Source organism: Bombus impatiens, unplaced genomic scaffold (genome assembly GCF_000188095.3).
Source record: "Bombus impatiens unplaced genomic scaffold, BIMP_2.2 scf_0203, whole genome shotgun sequence".
Taxonomy (NCBI): domain Eukaryota; kingdom Metazoa; phylum Arthropoda; class Insecta; order Hymenoptera; family Apidae; genus Bombus; species Bombus impatiens.
In genome coordinates, this window is record NT_176622.1 from 769,277 (window position 1) to 786,727 (window position 17,451).

A 17,451-nucleotide genomic window follows, 5' to 3' on the forward strand; every position below is an offset into this window, starting at 1 on the left:
AATATGTATAATTATAAGAAAAGGGGATATATATTACTATCATAAACTTCATGAATATTAACATATCATTATTAAACATTTCGTATAAATAAATAATCATCATATATTCTTCAAATCCTATTTCCTATTTAGCACATTATCTTAATTCAACATTACAATACAATACTGTATGATGCTATTCTCTCATTGGCGGAATTCGCGAAGCCACGTGACCGCGGCGAAGAGATACGCATGTGCAATGTAGCGAGCGCTGTGCGGGAAGAGTAGATCGAGCTCCCGCCACCTCTACCGTCGTAACTAGTAGTGTGGCTCAGCTGTTTCTGTTTACTAAACAAAGGAGCCAGAAATCAGTTCAACGGTGGACAGCGAGCGGGACACGTTCGTGTGTCCGTCAGCGACACCACATCTCTTTTCTAACCCTTTTTGACCACCCAACAGACCGATCTCGCTTCATGATCGCAGACGAAAATCGCGAGTGCATCTAACCAGGATATTGCTCGGAGCCTCATCAATCGCTAAACCACCGGATACCCGAGCGATATCAGAGGGCCAAAGCACGTAGCAAGAGGAGGAAACAGTGAGTTTATCTTCTCGTATAAAATAATAATCTGTTTGTCATTAGCTTAGTTGTAGGATCCTTGACCCGATTCCTTCATGGTATTCTTGTACTGCGTCTTCGTTCCGCTCTCATTCAATCTTTCCAAACTCGTGTTCGATCGATCCACCTAAGTAACATGCGTTTAATATAACGTTGTTTTGGTTATATCACCGACATAAATATTTCATTCGTTTTAGTAACAAGTTGTAAGCGTAAGTCCCTGTTACAAGATTAGAACGTGTTGCGTATCGGAAGACTCATGTATGACGATATGTCAAAGATATGATTCAGATATAGTAATAGTCACAATGCGTATGTAGTGATTGTTATTTTTTAAGGTTATCCCTTTTCTTTCAAGATTCTGAAATAAATAGCATACAGTTGAATATAGATAGATAATATTTTGTTGACTTGTGCGCTCGAACCTTACATAATCATTATCAGCTGTACGCGCGCAATCTACTACGCTTCTAAACAGCGTGTCTTGACAGCTGTTAGCGTCGCATTTTCATTATTTTCAATATTTTTATTATGGTTTCGTTATTCTTACGTCACTGTTTTACTTACGCCGTTTACTTCGATCATAACTGTATCAGATTAGACTTAAAGCTAATATTTTATATGTTGACATTTTTTAAGGGCTGGTTTGTAATGCGTTGAAGGATTGTCTGATTTATCGACAGTGGAGGCGACGGTTCATTGGTCGTAGATTATAGGTGTCGTTAGGTATAGTTCGTAAATTCGTCTTCCACAAATAAAAACGTATATACAATATGTGTAGATGATCGAAGTAATTAAATTGTAATAGAAGAACAAATTAGAAGTTTCTTTTATTAACCTTCAGAGTACGTTACAACATAAAGTCCAACGATAATAGAGCGTGAAAGAAGATCGGACAAAGAAGCATTAATCGTGAGAATTGCGTCGTTCCTTGTCTACTAACCTCAAGGCCAACGCAATTGAAAGGAACAGTACTTTAACACGTTCGGACATAAGGTAGCGCGAATTTATGCAGCATTAAACAGCAGCGTTTCGAATACAGATTTTATGTCATTAATTTCTCGATTCTTAATTCTCTTTGATTAACTTATTTACTGCTATACTCTCCATTTTCGATAATTATTTCAAAAAATGAGTATCTCTTTTATTTGAAATAACATATTTTAATACTTAATTTTTCATGATAATTCATAACAAAATACAAATGTTCGATGCTTCGTAATTATTCTGGATTGTGAAATCAATGAAATGAAACATTAGCGATAATACGTCATTATTATCGTGTTCTTTGTAAAAAATTAATCTCTTCGTGGAGATTATTCAATAAAAATTTCCATTTACAGGACTTCTATCGGTCACTTTACACGCTGTGCTTACGGAAGACGTAGATTATGTAAACGAAAGCGATTCAACTCCACGAATAATGCTTCTATAAAGTTTACGATTATAGTAGATGCGTTTCCACGTCGAAAATATTCGCGTAAATAAATGATTAGAAAGCAACGTGCGCGGTCGTGCATTATTTAATCAGAGTATAAATGGACAAACTTTCAATCGATCCTCAACTATAGAAAGACAATGATTTGTTATGTATAACGTGTCGTTCATATGTGTATAATAATATATACATTTATATGTAATATATAGATATATATGAACGAAAATAATATATAAGATATCAATATCATCAAACGACATCTCAGTCATATCAGTATAACATATTACATACACATATGAACGAGGATATGTCTTCATTATTTAAAACGCTATGAAACGGGAAGTAATTAATTTACTCATTCGTTAACATAAAAATTACGAATGGTTTTTTGTATTACCGTTTCTTACCAACGAACATTCTAAAAGAAACAGGAACTACCCGTATTTTTCTTCTTCATGGAAAATGATTTCTCCAAGTGGATAAGTAATTATTCTTCCATTTTCGAATTAAGATTTGCCTGATATTGTTTTTATATCTCGATTAATTCTCAAAACATGCTTCACGGTGAGCAGCAAGACAAAGGAAAAAGAAAACAGAGTTTCAGAGAAAGTGAGATTCCGCGTATCGGGGAAGCGATCGATCGATTTGGAACGACCGACCGCAAAGATCGAAAGAGACTGTTCTGTTTTCTGTTCACGTTAAATCGTTGATCCGTGTCGTGCAAGCGACCAACTTGAACCATCGTCGTTTGTTCGGAAGGGAGAGGCCCTGGTAGTCCTGGTACCAATCAGACGCGCATATACTCTCGTATATACATACATAGAACATACGGTGCTCGATGTATCTCTTGGTTTTCACACACACGTCAATAATTGCCGTGCACCGATGCGAGGCACGCTCTTAAAAGCCGAGAAATGAACAAAGAATAGGTGCATTGCGCTTACAGAGTTTCCCAATCTCGTTTTTCAGCTCGACTTTGTCTCGGTTCAACCTGTTAGAGTCATCTAAAAAGAAAACAACATGGTGAACTTAGTTGGTATTCAATATCGTTTTCATTTCTAATATTCTTTATCATCTTAATTATTATTATTTAATATCTTTATAATATTATGTAATATATTATGATGACATACATATGATATATTATAATATACTAGTAATATATATGTATTCTCAAATAATTAATATTCTTTATCATTTTTTTATTGGCTAAGTAATTCAATTAACCTTGAATTATTCACTAGCTTCATCGAATGTCTCATTATACTTTAGTTAACGATGAAGAAAACACGTTTTGCACGTGATAAGTAAACGTTTTAACGGAATAGAAAAATGGTTGGGAAACGCTGATATGTACTCTCCTGGTGTATATGCACGATAAAGAGATAGATCTTCTAAGCGTGTATCGTAAATACGTTGGTGTAGAGGTATATTGCTGTAAGTGCGTAGCTGATATATCTATACACGTGCATAATGCTCGAGTCGTGAGCAGAACGAACGGCAACCTTGGGCAACCAAGTAATATTCCGAGAGGCGGGAGAGCATTTGCGCAGTATACACCAGCCGCCAGCGAACTTTCGTCGATATTTCCTTCTACTAGCTTGTTCCTCCGGCAAAGAATAGATCTCCATCATCGATTTCCTCAATAACCCCCTAAGCAGAACTGAATACGATCTTTTCTTTGTCTTCATTACGAAGAAAGAAATCATATAGTGAAATAATAAAGTTCACGAAAGTATTTGAACACTTACCATAGAAAAATTTTATGTCCCTATTGTGTCTGTTACGTAAAACATTTTAATATTCCATTGGTATTATAATAACATATGATTATATCGGTACAATTTGAAATCTGAAATGTATATACAAGTTGCAAGATATTTACTGTAAACTTATATTTAGTAAGAAATTAGTATATATCATAAATAGCCTTAAGCATATACAATATTTGTTAAAGATAGACCAACTGAATATCGAGTTTTATTAATGTAATGGATAATTGACTGTTTAAATATCTTTGTCATCTCTGTGAATTATATACTTGTAGATGCTAAATATCTTGTAATTTCTATATGTATTTTCAGACTTGTTTCATATTTGATTAACATAATCATGATAGCCAAGTCTCATAACAGTGTTAATGCAATTTAAAAATATTTTGTATAACGCACATAATATGTTCATAAAATGTGGCTAGAAATAAGCCACTGTATATTTCATCTTAAAGATCTGTACGCTGTTTTTGTCTCGCCTCCAGCTAGAAAGTATCGTTTATCAGTTTTTATTATTTCCTATCGCTCCCATGAAAAACATTAGGAGGAAATTATAGTAGAAATGTTTCTCTTACTTGAGAGGGTCAATTCTAAGTTTTTCCGCTTCACATATCTCGCGATAGAACTTTCTAAGTCTTCACATTGCAAAGAATTGTTATTGGCGAGCAATTTATGTTATGTGTAATTTATTTTGTAACGTAAGTATTTACTTAAATAAAGTTAAAATGTAGTGAGTGCAACCATTTTGTTGCGTACAGACTCGATCATCGATACTCATTGAAAATCGATACCCATTGAAAATCGACACCTTTCTCCTCGAAACTAATCGCTTGTTAGGGAACACATGCGAGACAGTATCTGACTTTACGACTGACCCACTACTCGGCAGCTTCTGCTTGACATTTCGTAACAGTCATTAGTCGCGTATATTTAGCTGTGCGTTACCACGTGTGGAGACAACGTGCGAATTTCTCTAATATCGTTGAACCACCGGAAAGAGAGCAATCGTCAGCTGTTAGAGGCATTTGCGTGCTCGCTTAAATTCAACCTGTTAACTCTGTAATCTACTTTTAGTATCTGCGACATACTAGATGAATTTTTAAATTTTCGAACATAAAAGTTTTGGAATTCTCAAGTTTTCAAATCTTTCGAATCTCAGATTTTTGATATTTCTGAGCTTCTGAAACTTTCGAATCGAAGAATTTTAGTAGTTTAGAATTTTTTAATTTTAAAATGTTTATATTCACTACATTCGTAGTTCTCATATTCGCCGCTAGAGGGACGAATTACCCATAAAGCGTCAGTATAAAAATTTCAAGTATTATGAAGTTACCGTTTCTCTCTGCTCGAGCAGCTTTTAGTTCAATTGGTTTCCTCAACGGACGCTTGTTGCGATTCATACGGTTAATTTTACAAGCGCGAATAATTCGTATGTAAAATAATCGGTCGAGGAGAAAGTAACATGTTCGCGTTTAGCATTGTTACTGTGCTTCGATGTTAGACCAGTTAACAAACATTGCGACTATGTGATGCAACCCGATGCATTGTATAACCTCATTAAATCAGTTTGTATATTACAATTGGAAAATCTTTTATGCCCGTTTCGTTATGCGTATTATCAAGATTTTGATGTGAACAGTCTTTTGAAATTTTTCTAACATATAATGAAATATTTTCAGACTTCGATCGGACAAATGAATCGTTCCTGACCTATGTTCCCTAACCCCATTCGAAAAGGAATCACCGTGTGGGAATCAGGGTATCCAGTGACTAATTGCATCGACCTGTTGTTCCGATTCCTGTGCAACGCCAGCAATGGCAACTCGAAATCTTACGAGCCACGTTCGCTTTTAGAACCACTCGAATGCTTTACGATTCACTGATACACTCGAGGTCTTGAAAACTTTAAAATTAAACGGTAACTTTCATATTCAATTTTATCCTTGTTAAAGAAATTATTCCTTTATTCTGCCACTTTTGTAATTACGAAATAAAAGATTGGTAGCGAAGATAGACAAATTTTGGTTAGGACAGTTTTAATCCTTGTAAACGTAATTGATTTACAACGGTATTTGTGGCATAAAAAGATAGGGGGTTTCTAAATAAATAAGCCGTTAGCAGAACTTTCTCGATTAACACGTTAGATACACTTAAAATTACAAATATATAGCGCTTTAACTGTTAATTACAAAACAACATCCAATTATAGAATCAACGTAGTATTGCAGAAATAATGTACTTGAAGAGCAACCTCTACTCGTCCTCTACAACTGATCCTCACAACGTAACACATTAAAATATCCTATCAGCATGGACCGAAGACATAAAATCAGTCTCTGTTATCCTGAACCGCACGTTAATTATATCAATATCTATGCAGTTTCGCCATATCGATTAAGTACCATTGTATCCGCTCTACGTTAACCATTCACCGAGTTATTAATCAAATAGCCCACTAAAGAGAAACCGGTTAATCGAATTTACTTTATGTTCGATATTAAAAGTGATGGAATCGGTTTGAAAGCGGTTCGAGCACATCGCTGGCAATCTAATGTATATGTAGTAACCATGCTGCTTCTAGTGGGCTTCTCGTTGGCAGACCCGCGCCGGAGAAAGTTAATTTCGCATGGCCGTTGAACCGATATCGCGATTACGTAGGGGAAGCCGGGGAGTATAATGCAACAACGACTATTATGTCGGTCCACTGCCATGCGTCGAGCGGATCGCGCGGACCTTTGTCTCTTCGCTCTCTGTCCGACGATTTTCCACAGGGTTGAAACTGTTGCGTGCGTCCTCTCTCCCCCTCGTGAGCAACGCGGACAGACGGGGACGCTAGTTTTTCTCGAGTCCGGTACGTTGCTCACGATTTAACGAGGTAAATTCGCCGTTAGAAAGCGCGAGCCTGGTGCAACGGACACAACGTATAGCATCTAGACACAGAGAGTAGCGAACCACGGCTGAAAAGTTTCGCGTAAATGGAAACGACACGAGTTGGCTTGTCTCCAAGATCGCCTCGTGGATGCGTTTTTCTTTCGGCCGTTGGCACGTCGGATCTCCGCCAAATTGACGCAACGTTTTCCTCCTGCCGCCGTCGGCTCTCGCGATATTCCGTAATCGTCCTCGTCGCAGTTCGTTGCACTTGTACGCTTTTAGTTTTTCCTTCTCTCGGATTTTTCGAGTAGAAACTGCCGCATTCCATTCTACGCGATTCCTGCTTCTTCTCCGTACTCGTTCCCTGTCATTGCGCGCATTAACCTCCGTCACGCTATTTTATACAATTGATTTAACTGTAGTTAGAACGCTAGATGATATATATGTACCTTAGGCAGTTTTACGAAGCCATCGATATGAACAATCACGACACTGTATTGCTATTTGCTATTATTTATAATGACCGATATGATTTAATGTTCGGTGAAAGTCGTACGCGTTCAAATCGACTACCGTTTTAAAGCGATTTCGTCAAATACGCAGCACAGACTGTAGATTCGATTCTACGTAATCATAGTACATGTATACGCTAGCGTCTATAAGTACTTGAACACCTGCTGCAATTCTACTGTTAGTTCCTTACCACCAGCTGTAACTGCGATCAGATGTTCAGTCAAATTTAAACAAGGAATATATCTGCGTCACTCGAGTTCCATGTTTATCCGTAACGAATAGCTGATACTTCACAAAATCAATCCTACTTTTAGAATGTAGCTAGGAAAACATCATGTATCAATAGCTCTAAGATCTCGACATTGAACAGACGTTTCATTATTGCTTCTTTATTTATAACAACCAATTATATTTATACTAACTTGTGATAAGATTAGAGCCTAGAGCTAGGTCGAATAATTTCATCTCAAGTATATCTTACCTTATATACATGCGCTTATATAAATACTTATGGATATTAATGTACGTATAACGAGCAATTTGTAAGTTCTGTTCCTTTATACATTATCTTCATACTACTATACGAAACATGCTATAGTATGAAATAGGACGGTCGGAACTCCCATGCTCCTACAGGTTGCTCGCTTCACCTTCCCACACTTTGTATTGGTCGTAAAATTGATAGAAAGGATCGATCGACGGGAACAAAGTCGAGAAATGCTTGGGAATGATCTTTGTCCAGGGAGGTGGGAGTGCATCGAATCTGAACTGCGTCGCGGATAGGAGAATCGCGTGGGTGAAGCTTGTTCGATCACAGAATCGTTTTCCAACGACGACAAGGGAACCAGTACCGGTTTTCCGTTGCGCAAAAAGACAATATCGCGACCTTAACGGATATGGTCAGACCAGATATTCCGCGTGTCCGACGTCGACCTCGGGGATCCACTCGGTCCACGGGTTTTTTCCTTGTCTCAGCTTTTGCCCCTTTTCGTTCTTATTTTTTCGTCTTTTCTTTTTTCTCCTTCTTCCTTTTCTGGTTAACAAAAGCTGTCTTGTACGTTGCCGCCAGAGACGACTCTTTGTCTCCTCTTTGTCGACTATTCGGTTCTATCCTCGGAGATGACGATCGGGTCAATGGTGTTACGGTAGAGTAGGGAGATCAGAGTACGTGTACTCGGCACGATACTGTACTTGAGAATTTTTCAGTATGGTGAACGAAGGAGAAATGCGATAACGTATGAGAAAATTCTAAGAGTAACATACTATTGTAGTTGAAATATATTTGGCAAAATTAATTCATGTACTTACGCCGTTGGCCATAAATATTAGAATATGCATTTTTTCAAAAGTTTTCACAACTTCTTCTGTATTCGGTGTTTTACGTTACGAGACACGTATGATGTTTGTAGAAAAACAGCTAGGACATAAAAACGTTCGATTCATTCCACAGTAATCGCAAAAAGTATTGGCACAGATCCTTATTTTCCAGTGTACCGTTTTTCCATCGTGCCCTGCATTACAATTTCATAGTATCAAATGTATGTATTCATGAAAGTATTACTGAATCGTATAAAAAATATTTGAACCTAATTAATCAGTATGTAAATGCTATGATAAAGACAACGATATACCGATACTCTTTATAGATACTGTAAATAATTCTTGTTGTACTTAATCTTATGGTTGCTTATGTATGTCATGAGGGTTTTACCAGGTCTCTTTCACCGTTGCAAAACGTGATTGTTATTTGATAAACAACTAAACGTTGATAAACTATAAACAAAATGGAAACATATTGAATAATGTAATAATCTAATGATGCATGGTGATCGGTTTCAGAATGCAGTAAACATGCCGTCGTTGCTGGAAGCGCTGGAGCTGAAGTACGGCAGTTCAACGACCGACTGCTCCCTCACGGACGAGGAGATGGAATCGAGCTCGCCGAAGGCCGCCCTCTCGGTCAGCATTTTCATTCCGAAGAAATCACCCCGTCATACGGTGCCTGCGTTGCTCGTCTTGCAAGATTGCGACATCGAGTCGGCTGGAAATGACGCAGAAAAGCTTCGAAATAAATGCAAGAACGTCGAGGAACTGGACCTCGCGCAAAACAAACTGTCCCAATGGACCGAAGTATTCGGCATCTTGCAGCACATGCCGAAGATCAAGTTCGTCAATCTCAGTTTCAACTGTTTGGCCGAGGTTTTCGAGATTAAACACGGTAGTTACGATCTACTAAAGAACCTAGTGTTAAACGGGACCAGAGTGACCTGGTCAACCGTTCAGGGATTGATTCGTTTACTTCGTAACCTGGAGGAGCTGCATCTTTCCTTGAACGAGTATAAAACGGTAGATCTAGACTATCAGATGCCAGAGAATAAGAACGTCTCGGTGAGAAAGCTTCATTTTACTGGCAATCCCGTTGAAATATGGAACGAAATTTCCAAATTGGGATATGTCTTTCCGAATCTGGAGAGCCTCGTGCTGGCAGAGTGTCCGATAAGGTCGTTGGCTCTCGCAGACAATAGGAACTCGAACGTCGAGCCGTGTTCTAAGAAAGAGTCGGAAAATCTGAGCGAAGACAGTGAGAATATGAACAGTCTGGATACCGAGGAGAACACATCGGTGGATGAAAAAGGGAACAGGATATTCAGCGAGGGAAAGGTGAATTACGACAGGTCTGAGTCGGAATCGGAGTCCAGTGGGACGACCATTAGGTCCTCTCACGATCCTTTCAGGAAGCTCAGGTTCCTAAACTTAAACGGCACGCTGTTGTCCACGTGGGACGACGTGGAACGACTGGCCAGGTTCCCAGTGCTTAAGTCTTTGAGGATTCAGGGCTGTCCTCTTTTCGAGGTAGAGATCCTCCCCTTTTTCTCGTTGTTACTGAAATACGCTACTGTTCATAAGAATTGGGACACTTGCTGATTTCATACTAAACGCGATAATCGACCAGGATTATCGATAACTGCGTGTTGATTATTATCAAAAATATTCGTGCAAGAAAATGAAATCTTAGACGAATCGAATATTAGAAAATTCAAAAGATTTTGCTAAGAATCTGAATCTGGGTCATGCACAGATACAGTGGAAAATCTAATAACACTAATGTTAAAAGTTATCGATAACATAGAGGGAAAATATAGATGAGAAAAAGATTTGATTCTATTATTGTATTATTTTTATTTAGATAAAACGGGATTAAACAAAAAGAGGCTGTAACAAGATTTTACTGATTCTTTCGGTTTATTTTATTTTCGGTGAGCGTCCTAATAACTGCTGAACGGTGGTGTACATATATCTAGAATCTAGAACAACCTCGAATCAGGCGAATCGACCGGATAAAATGACCGTGCGAAGGAAGTAGAAAAAGAGAGAGCAGAGAAGAAGCCGCTAAGATGTAAAACCGTTAAGACAGCTTGATCTAGTATGCGCCACTTCGGACCAGTCCGTTTTAGCTGTATCGAAGTAAACGTTGGCACGAAACCAACCAGTTTAAACGTATATAGCTTTTGAAAACAAGCTTTCCGCTCTGTTAGATCACCCTTTACAATTTTTGAAAGCAAAAGTTGAGAATTAACCAGGCCTGTCGAGTTTTCTTAATCGAAAGAGTTAAAGTCAACGCAGTATTCTCAATTCGTAATGCACATCTGCTGCGTTTACTTTGAAAATTCTTTTAATGATTACAATGAATTCAGCGGAATGAAGTAAGACCGTCTTTTTTATAATAATCGCGAATGAACATTTATAGATACCCTTCATGAACATGCTGTGTATGTCATATAAAATATTTTTAAATTTTATTAGCGCTACATGTTATGAGACTTGATCACGGTCATATTGGTAAAGTTAAAAACGAATTTAAAAGTATATGGGTATAGAAGTTACAAGATTTATTACAATTACAATTTATAAATATTAATTACAATTTAGTACAAGTACATGTATGTGTATTTCGCTATGTTTACATGGCAAAAATATTTAAGCAGTTAATTATCCATTATATCAATGAACCTTGATATTTATTATTATATGCTCAGGATGACTATTTATGTTACATATCAATTTTTTTACTGAAACGATATATATTTGCAAATTTTACCAATATAATAATCACAGTCGTGTCTCGTTATAGTGTCAATGAAAGTTCAGAATGTTTTGTATAACACATACAATATGGACATGAAGGTTTTCTATGGTAAATGTGCAAGATTAAAAACTACTGAATAATTGCAGAGTCCTCGAGAATACACGGAACATGAGAGGCGGCAGCTTTTGATCGCCAGACTTCCAAATGTCGAGACTTTGAACGGCGGCGGCGTGATATCCTCCCAGGAACGCGAGGACGCCGAGAGAGCCTTCATTCGTTACTACATGGACAAACCGGAAGCAGACAGACCCGAAAGGTAAATTATTTCACGCGATTCTCTACGATGACGCCCCCGGTTTTTATTCCTTTGTTTACATTCGATTCCTGTTTTTCCATTTCTATTCTTTTTTTTTGTCCAATTTCCATCTCACGTCCTTAGTCATCGCCTTTTACGCTGCGCGGCCTTTATTCTATTTTCGTTTGAATGTTAATGATACAGCAAAATAGAGACATTTGAATCACCTAAACTTCAACATCTCAAAATTCTATCTTGAACTTTACAGAGAATAATCGAATTTGTACATTATGGGACATTGTTAATCCTTATTATAGTAACGAAGAAATAAGAAAATAAGAAAAATAAGGAAATAAGAAAATTTCATATGCTTTAGGTCCAACGAGGAAATATATTGGAAACGAAGAAATGAATGGAATAAGCCTATGGTAACGGTTATTTCAGTCAACGTGAACGTATTACATAAGAATGAATACAATAAACAACAAAACAATTTCTAGAAATAAAGTAATATACACGTGCTACTGAATTATGATCATTCCAACTGAGGATATCAATATCAGTTGATCAGACTTCTTTCCTTTTGATAAGTAGAACATATATTGTGGTAAAAAAGTATAGGCGTTGAGTTGTCAATGTACTTGATATATTTCACTATTTATCACGCCGCTAATAATAAGTTAAGCAGTCTGTTTGCAAATGTAATTCATAATTTTGATGAATTTATGCGGAGAATCTGTTTGGTGAATCGCAAGGCAAATTACTTAGCTCAAACACCCTTCTGACTCAAATAACCCTGCCTCACCTTTATTCTCGCGACCAATTTCCATTTCCATTTCGGTTACTGCTTTGACCGTTTCTATTCTAAGTCTGAACTAGAACCACATAAAGCTATTCTAGTTTCACGGCCATAGTTGTCGCCAGTGAAACGAATATCCGTCTGACCCTGTTCCGTCTTCGTTTTCAGGTACTCCGAGCTGGTGGCTATTCACGGAAAGCTGGATCCTCTGGTACACGTTGACCTGACGCCCGAGAAAAGGGTCAAGGTCACATTCACTTACGGAGACCTGGTCGAGGTATGAATTTACGTTTTGCTCGAAAACCGATCATAAGCAGCATAATTGAATTTCGAGAATATCCGAGAATATAATTCGTCCTATGTTTTATCTGTGATTGCTAATTTATTCGGCTTGTTTTATGTACTCGATGAAAGAGAAGAGCTTAAATTTAACAAAGAGTTTGGAAGAAGTTCGCGAAGTCGAGCAAAGAAAGGCGTGGCTTCTTCTTCTTCTTTTGCATCGATCACTTAAACTGCTATAAATATCGATGATGCTTATAGGTTCGCTCCATAGACGTATACAGAACGGTTTTTGAATTGAAAACCAAACTGGAGACGATGGTGAAAATCCCAGCAAATAGGATGAGACTGTTTTACGTGGATCAGGTTAGCTGCCCTGTCAACTATTGTCTTACCAGCTACCTTTTTTATGCTTTACAGAACGTTTGGTTCCTTGAGAGACCCTATAAAAAGCACGAAATCGCAATATAAGAATTCCCCATCCTTCCCCTCGCATCCTGTCCTGGGTATCGCATTAAATTTCCAACATAAGCTCTATACATATAGTAATCAGAGGTAAATTCATTTCAGATATTCTTCTGAACTCTGCTTTATCTTAAAATTTCGTCGTGTTCAAGGTGATGAAGGCGCAATATGGACCAGAAGAGATGCTGTATCCGAACAAGCAGTTATACCGATACAACATTCGGAACGGCGACGAGATCATAATCGACAGCAAACTGAACCGTTTTGTGTCGACGTCTTCGACTACGTCTTCCATACGTTCATGAAGAAGATTCTTCAGCGAATCGTCGGACGACGCGAAACTTACCTGACAGTTGTCAGGATCTGATCTCCACTAACGGATCTACGAGTCGAAGGTCTCATAGGTCTCGATTATAGATCAGAGAGACTCGGGATTTTTTATATATACACGCCGAGTAATTGTTCTAGAAATTATATTTATCGATTCTTCAGGGTTGAGAAGCATAACAAATACATTAAGGACTAAATGAAGAGGCGAGTTTGTGCGTGGCGAATGGCCTCACGAGAAAGAGAAGTTTGAATTTTTACAATACGCGGACACACTAGACATATTTGAAGAGAGGGAGACGAAATTTTCACTCACATAGGAACACGTATATTCTGTATCATGTTTTTATGAAAAAGATTCAGAGGATGGCGTCTGCAATGAAGTTTGCGACTCTTTTTCGAAGCTTTGCGTTAATTGTTAGGGTAGATTGCAATCGAGCCTATCGGAGAAAAAGACGTAAAGTACTTAGTTGAATAGTATCCGATTGTTTTCCGTGTAGTGAAAGTTACTTGTTGCTTAAGGACGTGAAAGTTTGTACGTTGGCCATATTGTACAGAAAAAGTCTTATTAGTGACTCGATTGTAAAATTCGCATGAGATATATCAATAAGAAAAAAAATATCGTAGAGCTAAATGTCGCAAGCGCGTATTGGTATCGATTAGAGACGAATACATTAATCGATCAGTCATGATACTTTTAATTCCTCAGCCAAATTTACCACGTTAGAAATGTTATCTAGTGAACTGTTAAATTTGATTTATTACCGTTTTGTAACAATAAGAGAGTTCGACAAAGAGCAGAATTGGTCGAATTAGGCTCGTAAATGAATTTTTAAACTATGAAATAATTCGCATACTTCGGGACAATGCAATGAGTATGATGGAAACACGAAAAACGAACGTCAGAATTGCCGATGAGAATGAAAACTATTTTTGTAGATCGCAGCTAGACACGATGACGGCGCCATAAAAATAAAAAGGAAATCATGGGCGATAATAAAAGTATACGCAGTTATATCTTGGCTCCAAGGATCAAAGTTTCGTGCTGACTCATAAAAGAATTCTTATTTCACGCTGAAGCAGTATAATACCAACTTAAATTGCAATATACATTTTTATATAAACTATAAAAAAGCGAAGAAAGAGTGATAACTGCTGTGATTGTTTCTTTCTTACACTTTTACGTTTATGTATCGATATAAAGAAACAAACACCGCCGCTTCGTTACAGATGGAATATAAAGCTATTTAATATAATTTTTGCATTTTCGACATGTACTTAAGCTTGACAGTCGTCGATAGATGATAACTGTGAATTTAAGCGCAACCAACAACATACGTGTCTAAGTTTCAATGATTTTAGATAATTTACGGTTGTCCTTCGGTGTATCCCTTATTGTGTGGAATTCATAAAATACCTAAAAAAGAATGAAACACGAGGAAGCTTATGATTAACTCGTGGTCAGACAGAAGAAAGCAACGATATTGCGCGTTTTGGCTTATTCCGTTTGCAAGGAAAGAACCTTGAAGAGTCACTTAGTGCCTGCCTTTTATTAGCATAACTCGAATATTTCTAACACTGCCCTTGTAAATACCATGAACATGTGAACTGCGATGTAACTTCGTCGACTCTTCATGGTAATGCGTTGACCAGTCTGTGTTTTTTACTGTGAGCAACCTTCTGCATTGGGATATTTCTTAGTTCTGAGAAGTAAAAAATTCTTCAAAAGTTTTTTTAAGAAATGGCTGGATTTAACAGTAATAATCTAGATATTTCAGTGCAGGGGTTGTAATGGTTATGAAAGAATGAGATAGAACTGCATGATTAACCCTACTGTAGGCAACCAAGTACACAGTTATTCGTTCCTACATTTCCTGCACCAATTTATTATTTTCTAATGAGAATATCGCAACTTAAATTCGATGTCGAAATTTATGTAAAAATTTAGAATATCGAAGCTTCGAATTTGCTTATTGACTCGTTAGATAAACTTTTGTATTTTTGTTGTCTAAATAAGGGTTAAGGAAGAGTCGGTCGACGCTTCTCTGAAATATCAACTGCGGTATCGCGTACGTTCTTGATGTTGGATCTCAGGGTCATCGGCAATTTCGCAAATTGAACGAATCGTATGAAGCGTCGTTTGATCGATGCAAGTAATCACGAGCAAACAATGGGCAAAAACACGATGGCCCTGAGATCTCCACGCCCTATAATGTGTCTAGTCTCGGAAAAGGAAACTCTGCATTGTTCTCACTTTATATAATACGATCCTTTTTTGTGCTGGCGCAAATGTGTACGTACTAACGAAATAAAAACTTTATATGAGACGCCCCGTGTTTCCCTGCTCGATGCCGATCATCGATCACGAATCATGGATCATTAACGTTAGAAGTTCAACTTATATTAGCTTTAGCTATATTCTTAGAACCATTATCGAAGGATAAAATGGTTATACGCACGTGCCACTGGCAACGGTTAAGCGCACAGATCAAGTCGTTGTCTTGGTGAAAAAGTTCATTCTGCGAGGAGCGTGCCTCAGGATTAAAGCAAATTATGTTTCGCGATCGAAGGAACATGACTAGAGAGGTATGAGATATTGGCGTTAAATCTTTGTTGTTACGAGTGAAAAGTTTGTTATTTGATACGTTATTGGTTGCATAGGGTACACTATTTTGACGAGAGCATGCAAGGACTGCGAGCGCATCGATCGCGAGAGACGCTTGGCGCCGCGACGGCCCTAAAGGGCGACGCCATGTTAATTGGACGACGCATGGGTAACTTTATCATCGAAGCAAAGAAGTCAGTGTCAAATTCTGAAATTCCAAGCTATCTCTTATAATTCAGTAAAAGGCAAATAGACGTTAAATTACATATAAGTAAAGAAGAAATAATTCTAACGTTAAAATATCGATTCTGATACAAGTTGATGGACATTTTCCAGGGGTAACGCCAGCGAGTAGCGCCAGCCCTGTTTTCTGGGGAGCGTAGTTCTATCCGATAGCGGTGATACAGAGGTGGATACATAAACTCGAGTACCCTGTAAGCTCGTTAATCGCAAACATAGCCACGGGGCCCATTAAACAATTTTGTACGATAACTGCATGTCGTTAGTAAACGAAGCTTTGTACGCTATCTTCGTTTCTCTCAATTAACAAGGTAATAACGTAGAAAATGGTGAACACAGTGTTAAATGTTTACCCAGCTTTCAAATGTAACGGGAAGAAACGATACGCGCGTTAGGTACAATTTTACGTATTAAATTTCTATTCATATCTAACATTCTTTTATTTTCCTGTATTCAATTAAATCGTCTGATGTTCCCTTTATTCCGCCAAATCGACGAATAAATTCATCAATTTTTACCGAGAAAAAGAGAAAAGTACAATCGTGCCCCAAGATTTCATTTCCCCAGGGTTCTTTCTCGTTTTCTATCAATTTCAGATCGAGCCTTTCGTCACGATCGATTCTACCTACCTACGATGCCTATCTACGACTCGACAATTAACGTCGCCGAGAAATTCTCTTCAGTTACATGGTACATGATCCGAACCGGAATAATAGAACGGCACGAGGTGACAGCTCGTTACGAGGTTCCACCTTTTTTCCTTTTACCTTTGAAACTTTACGACCGAGTGGGATCGTGACTAATCCTACCCTGGGGGAGCGTGCGCCCCTACTATGCACTAAATCCACAGAGAGGACTGCATCGATTCTGGCGCCCTGTCTCTCTCTCGATTTTCCACCCTTTACTCATCGTTCGTATTCCTTTTATTCGCTTTCTATTTTATTTTATTTGCCGTTCGATTCTATCTTTCCACGTTTCTTGTTTTTAGTTTTTTATACGCCAGCGAGCCGACGAAAGCATTTTGCAATTTTTCACCAGGAATTTTTGCACGAGCAACGAAGAAATTTGGGGAAGCTGCGAAAGATGACGACGACCAGCTTTGTTCTTATAACGGTAGAATAATTAACAGTATCAAACGAGTATCTGAGAAGTGAAATTGACC

The 17,451-nt window shown here is 37.9% G+C and overlaps 1 protein-coding gene and 1 long non-coding RNA gene across 7 annotated transcripts; one reads left to right on the forward strand and one right to left on the reverse strand.

Moving 5' to 3' along the window:
- The first annotated feature begins 234 nt into the window (after positions 1 to 234).
- Positions 235 to 15,771, forward strand: LOC100748639 (tubulin-specific chaperone cofactor E-like protein). 3 transcript variants are annotated; one of them, XM_003487756.4, is made up of 6 exons: positions 242 to 577; positions 9,032 to 10,045; positions 11,426 to 11,595; positions 12,542 to 12,650; positions 12,914 to 13,018; positions 13,270 to 15,771. In XM_003487756.4, the coding sequence occupies exons 2-6, from the start codon at positions 9,044 to 9,046 to the stop codon at positions 13,420 to 13,422; spliced, it is 1,539 nt and encodes a 512-aa protein (XP_003487804.1). In that variant the 5' UTR covers positions 242 to 577; positions 9,032 to 9,043; the 3' UTR covers positions 13,423 to 15,771. The 3 variants fall into 3 exon arrangements, with proteins under 3 accessions (XP_024222012.1, XP_003487804.1, XP_033175620.1); XM_033319729.1 differs by lacking the exon at positions 242 to 577 and adding an exon at positions 5,588 to 5,726 and having other exon boundaries at positions 13,270 to 15,769; XM_024366244.2 differs by lacking the exon at positions 12,914 to 13,018 and having other exon boundaries at positions 235 to 577.
- LOC112212513 lies at positions 936 to 7,363 on the reverse strand. Of its 4 annotated transcripts, none has more exons than XR_002946336.2 (7): positions 7,129 to 7,363; positions 4,384 to 7,043; positions 4,208 to 4,293; positions 3,788 to 3,888; positions 3,264 to 3,689; positions 1,029 to 3,040; positions 936 to 959 (listed from the first exon to the last, which is right to left on the reverse strand). It is a non-coding gene; the product is annotated as an uncharacterized LOC112212513 (long non-coding RNA). The 4 variants fall into 4 exon arrangements; XR_004461357.1 differs by having other exon boundaries at positions 3,980 to 4,293; XR_002946337.2 differs by having other exon boundaries at positions 3,394 to 3,689; positions 3,788 to 4,293.
- Positions 15,772 to 17,451: the final 1,680 nt, after the last annotated feature.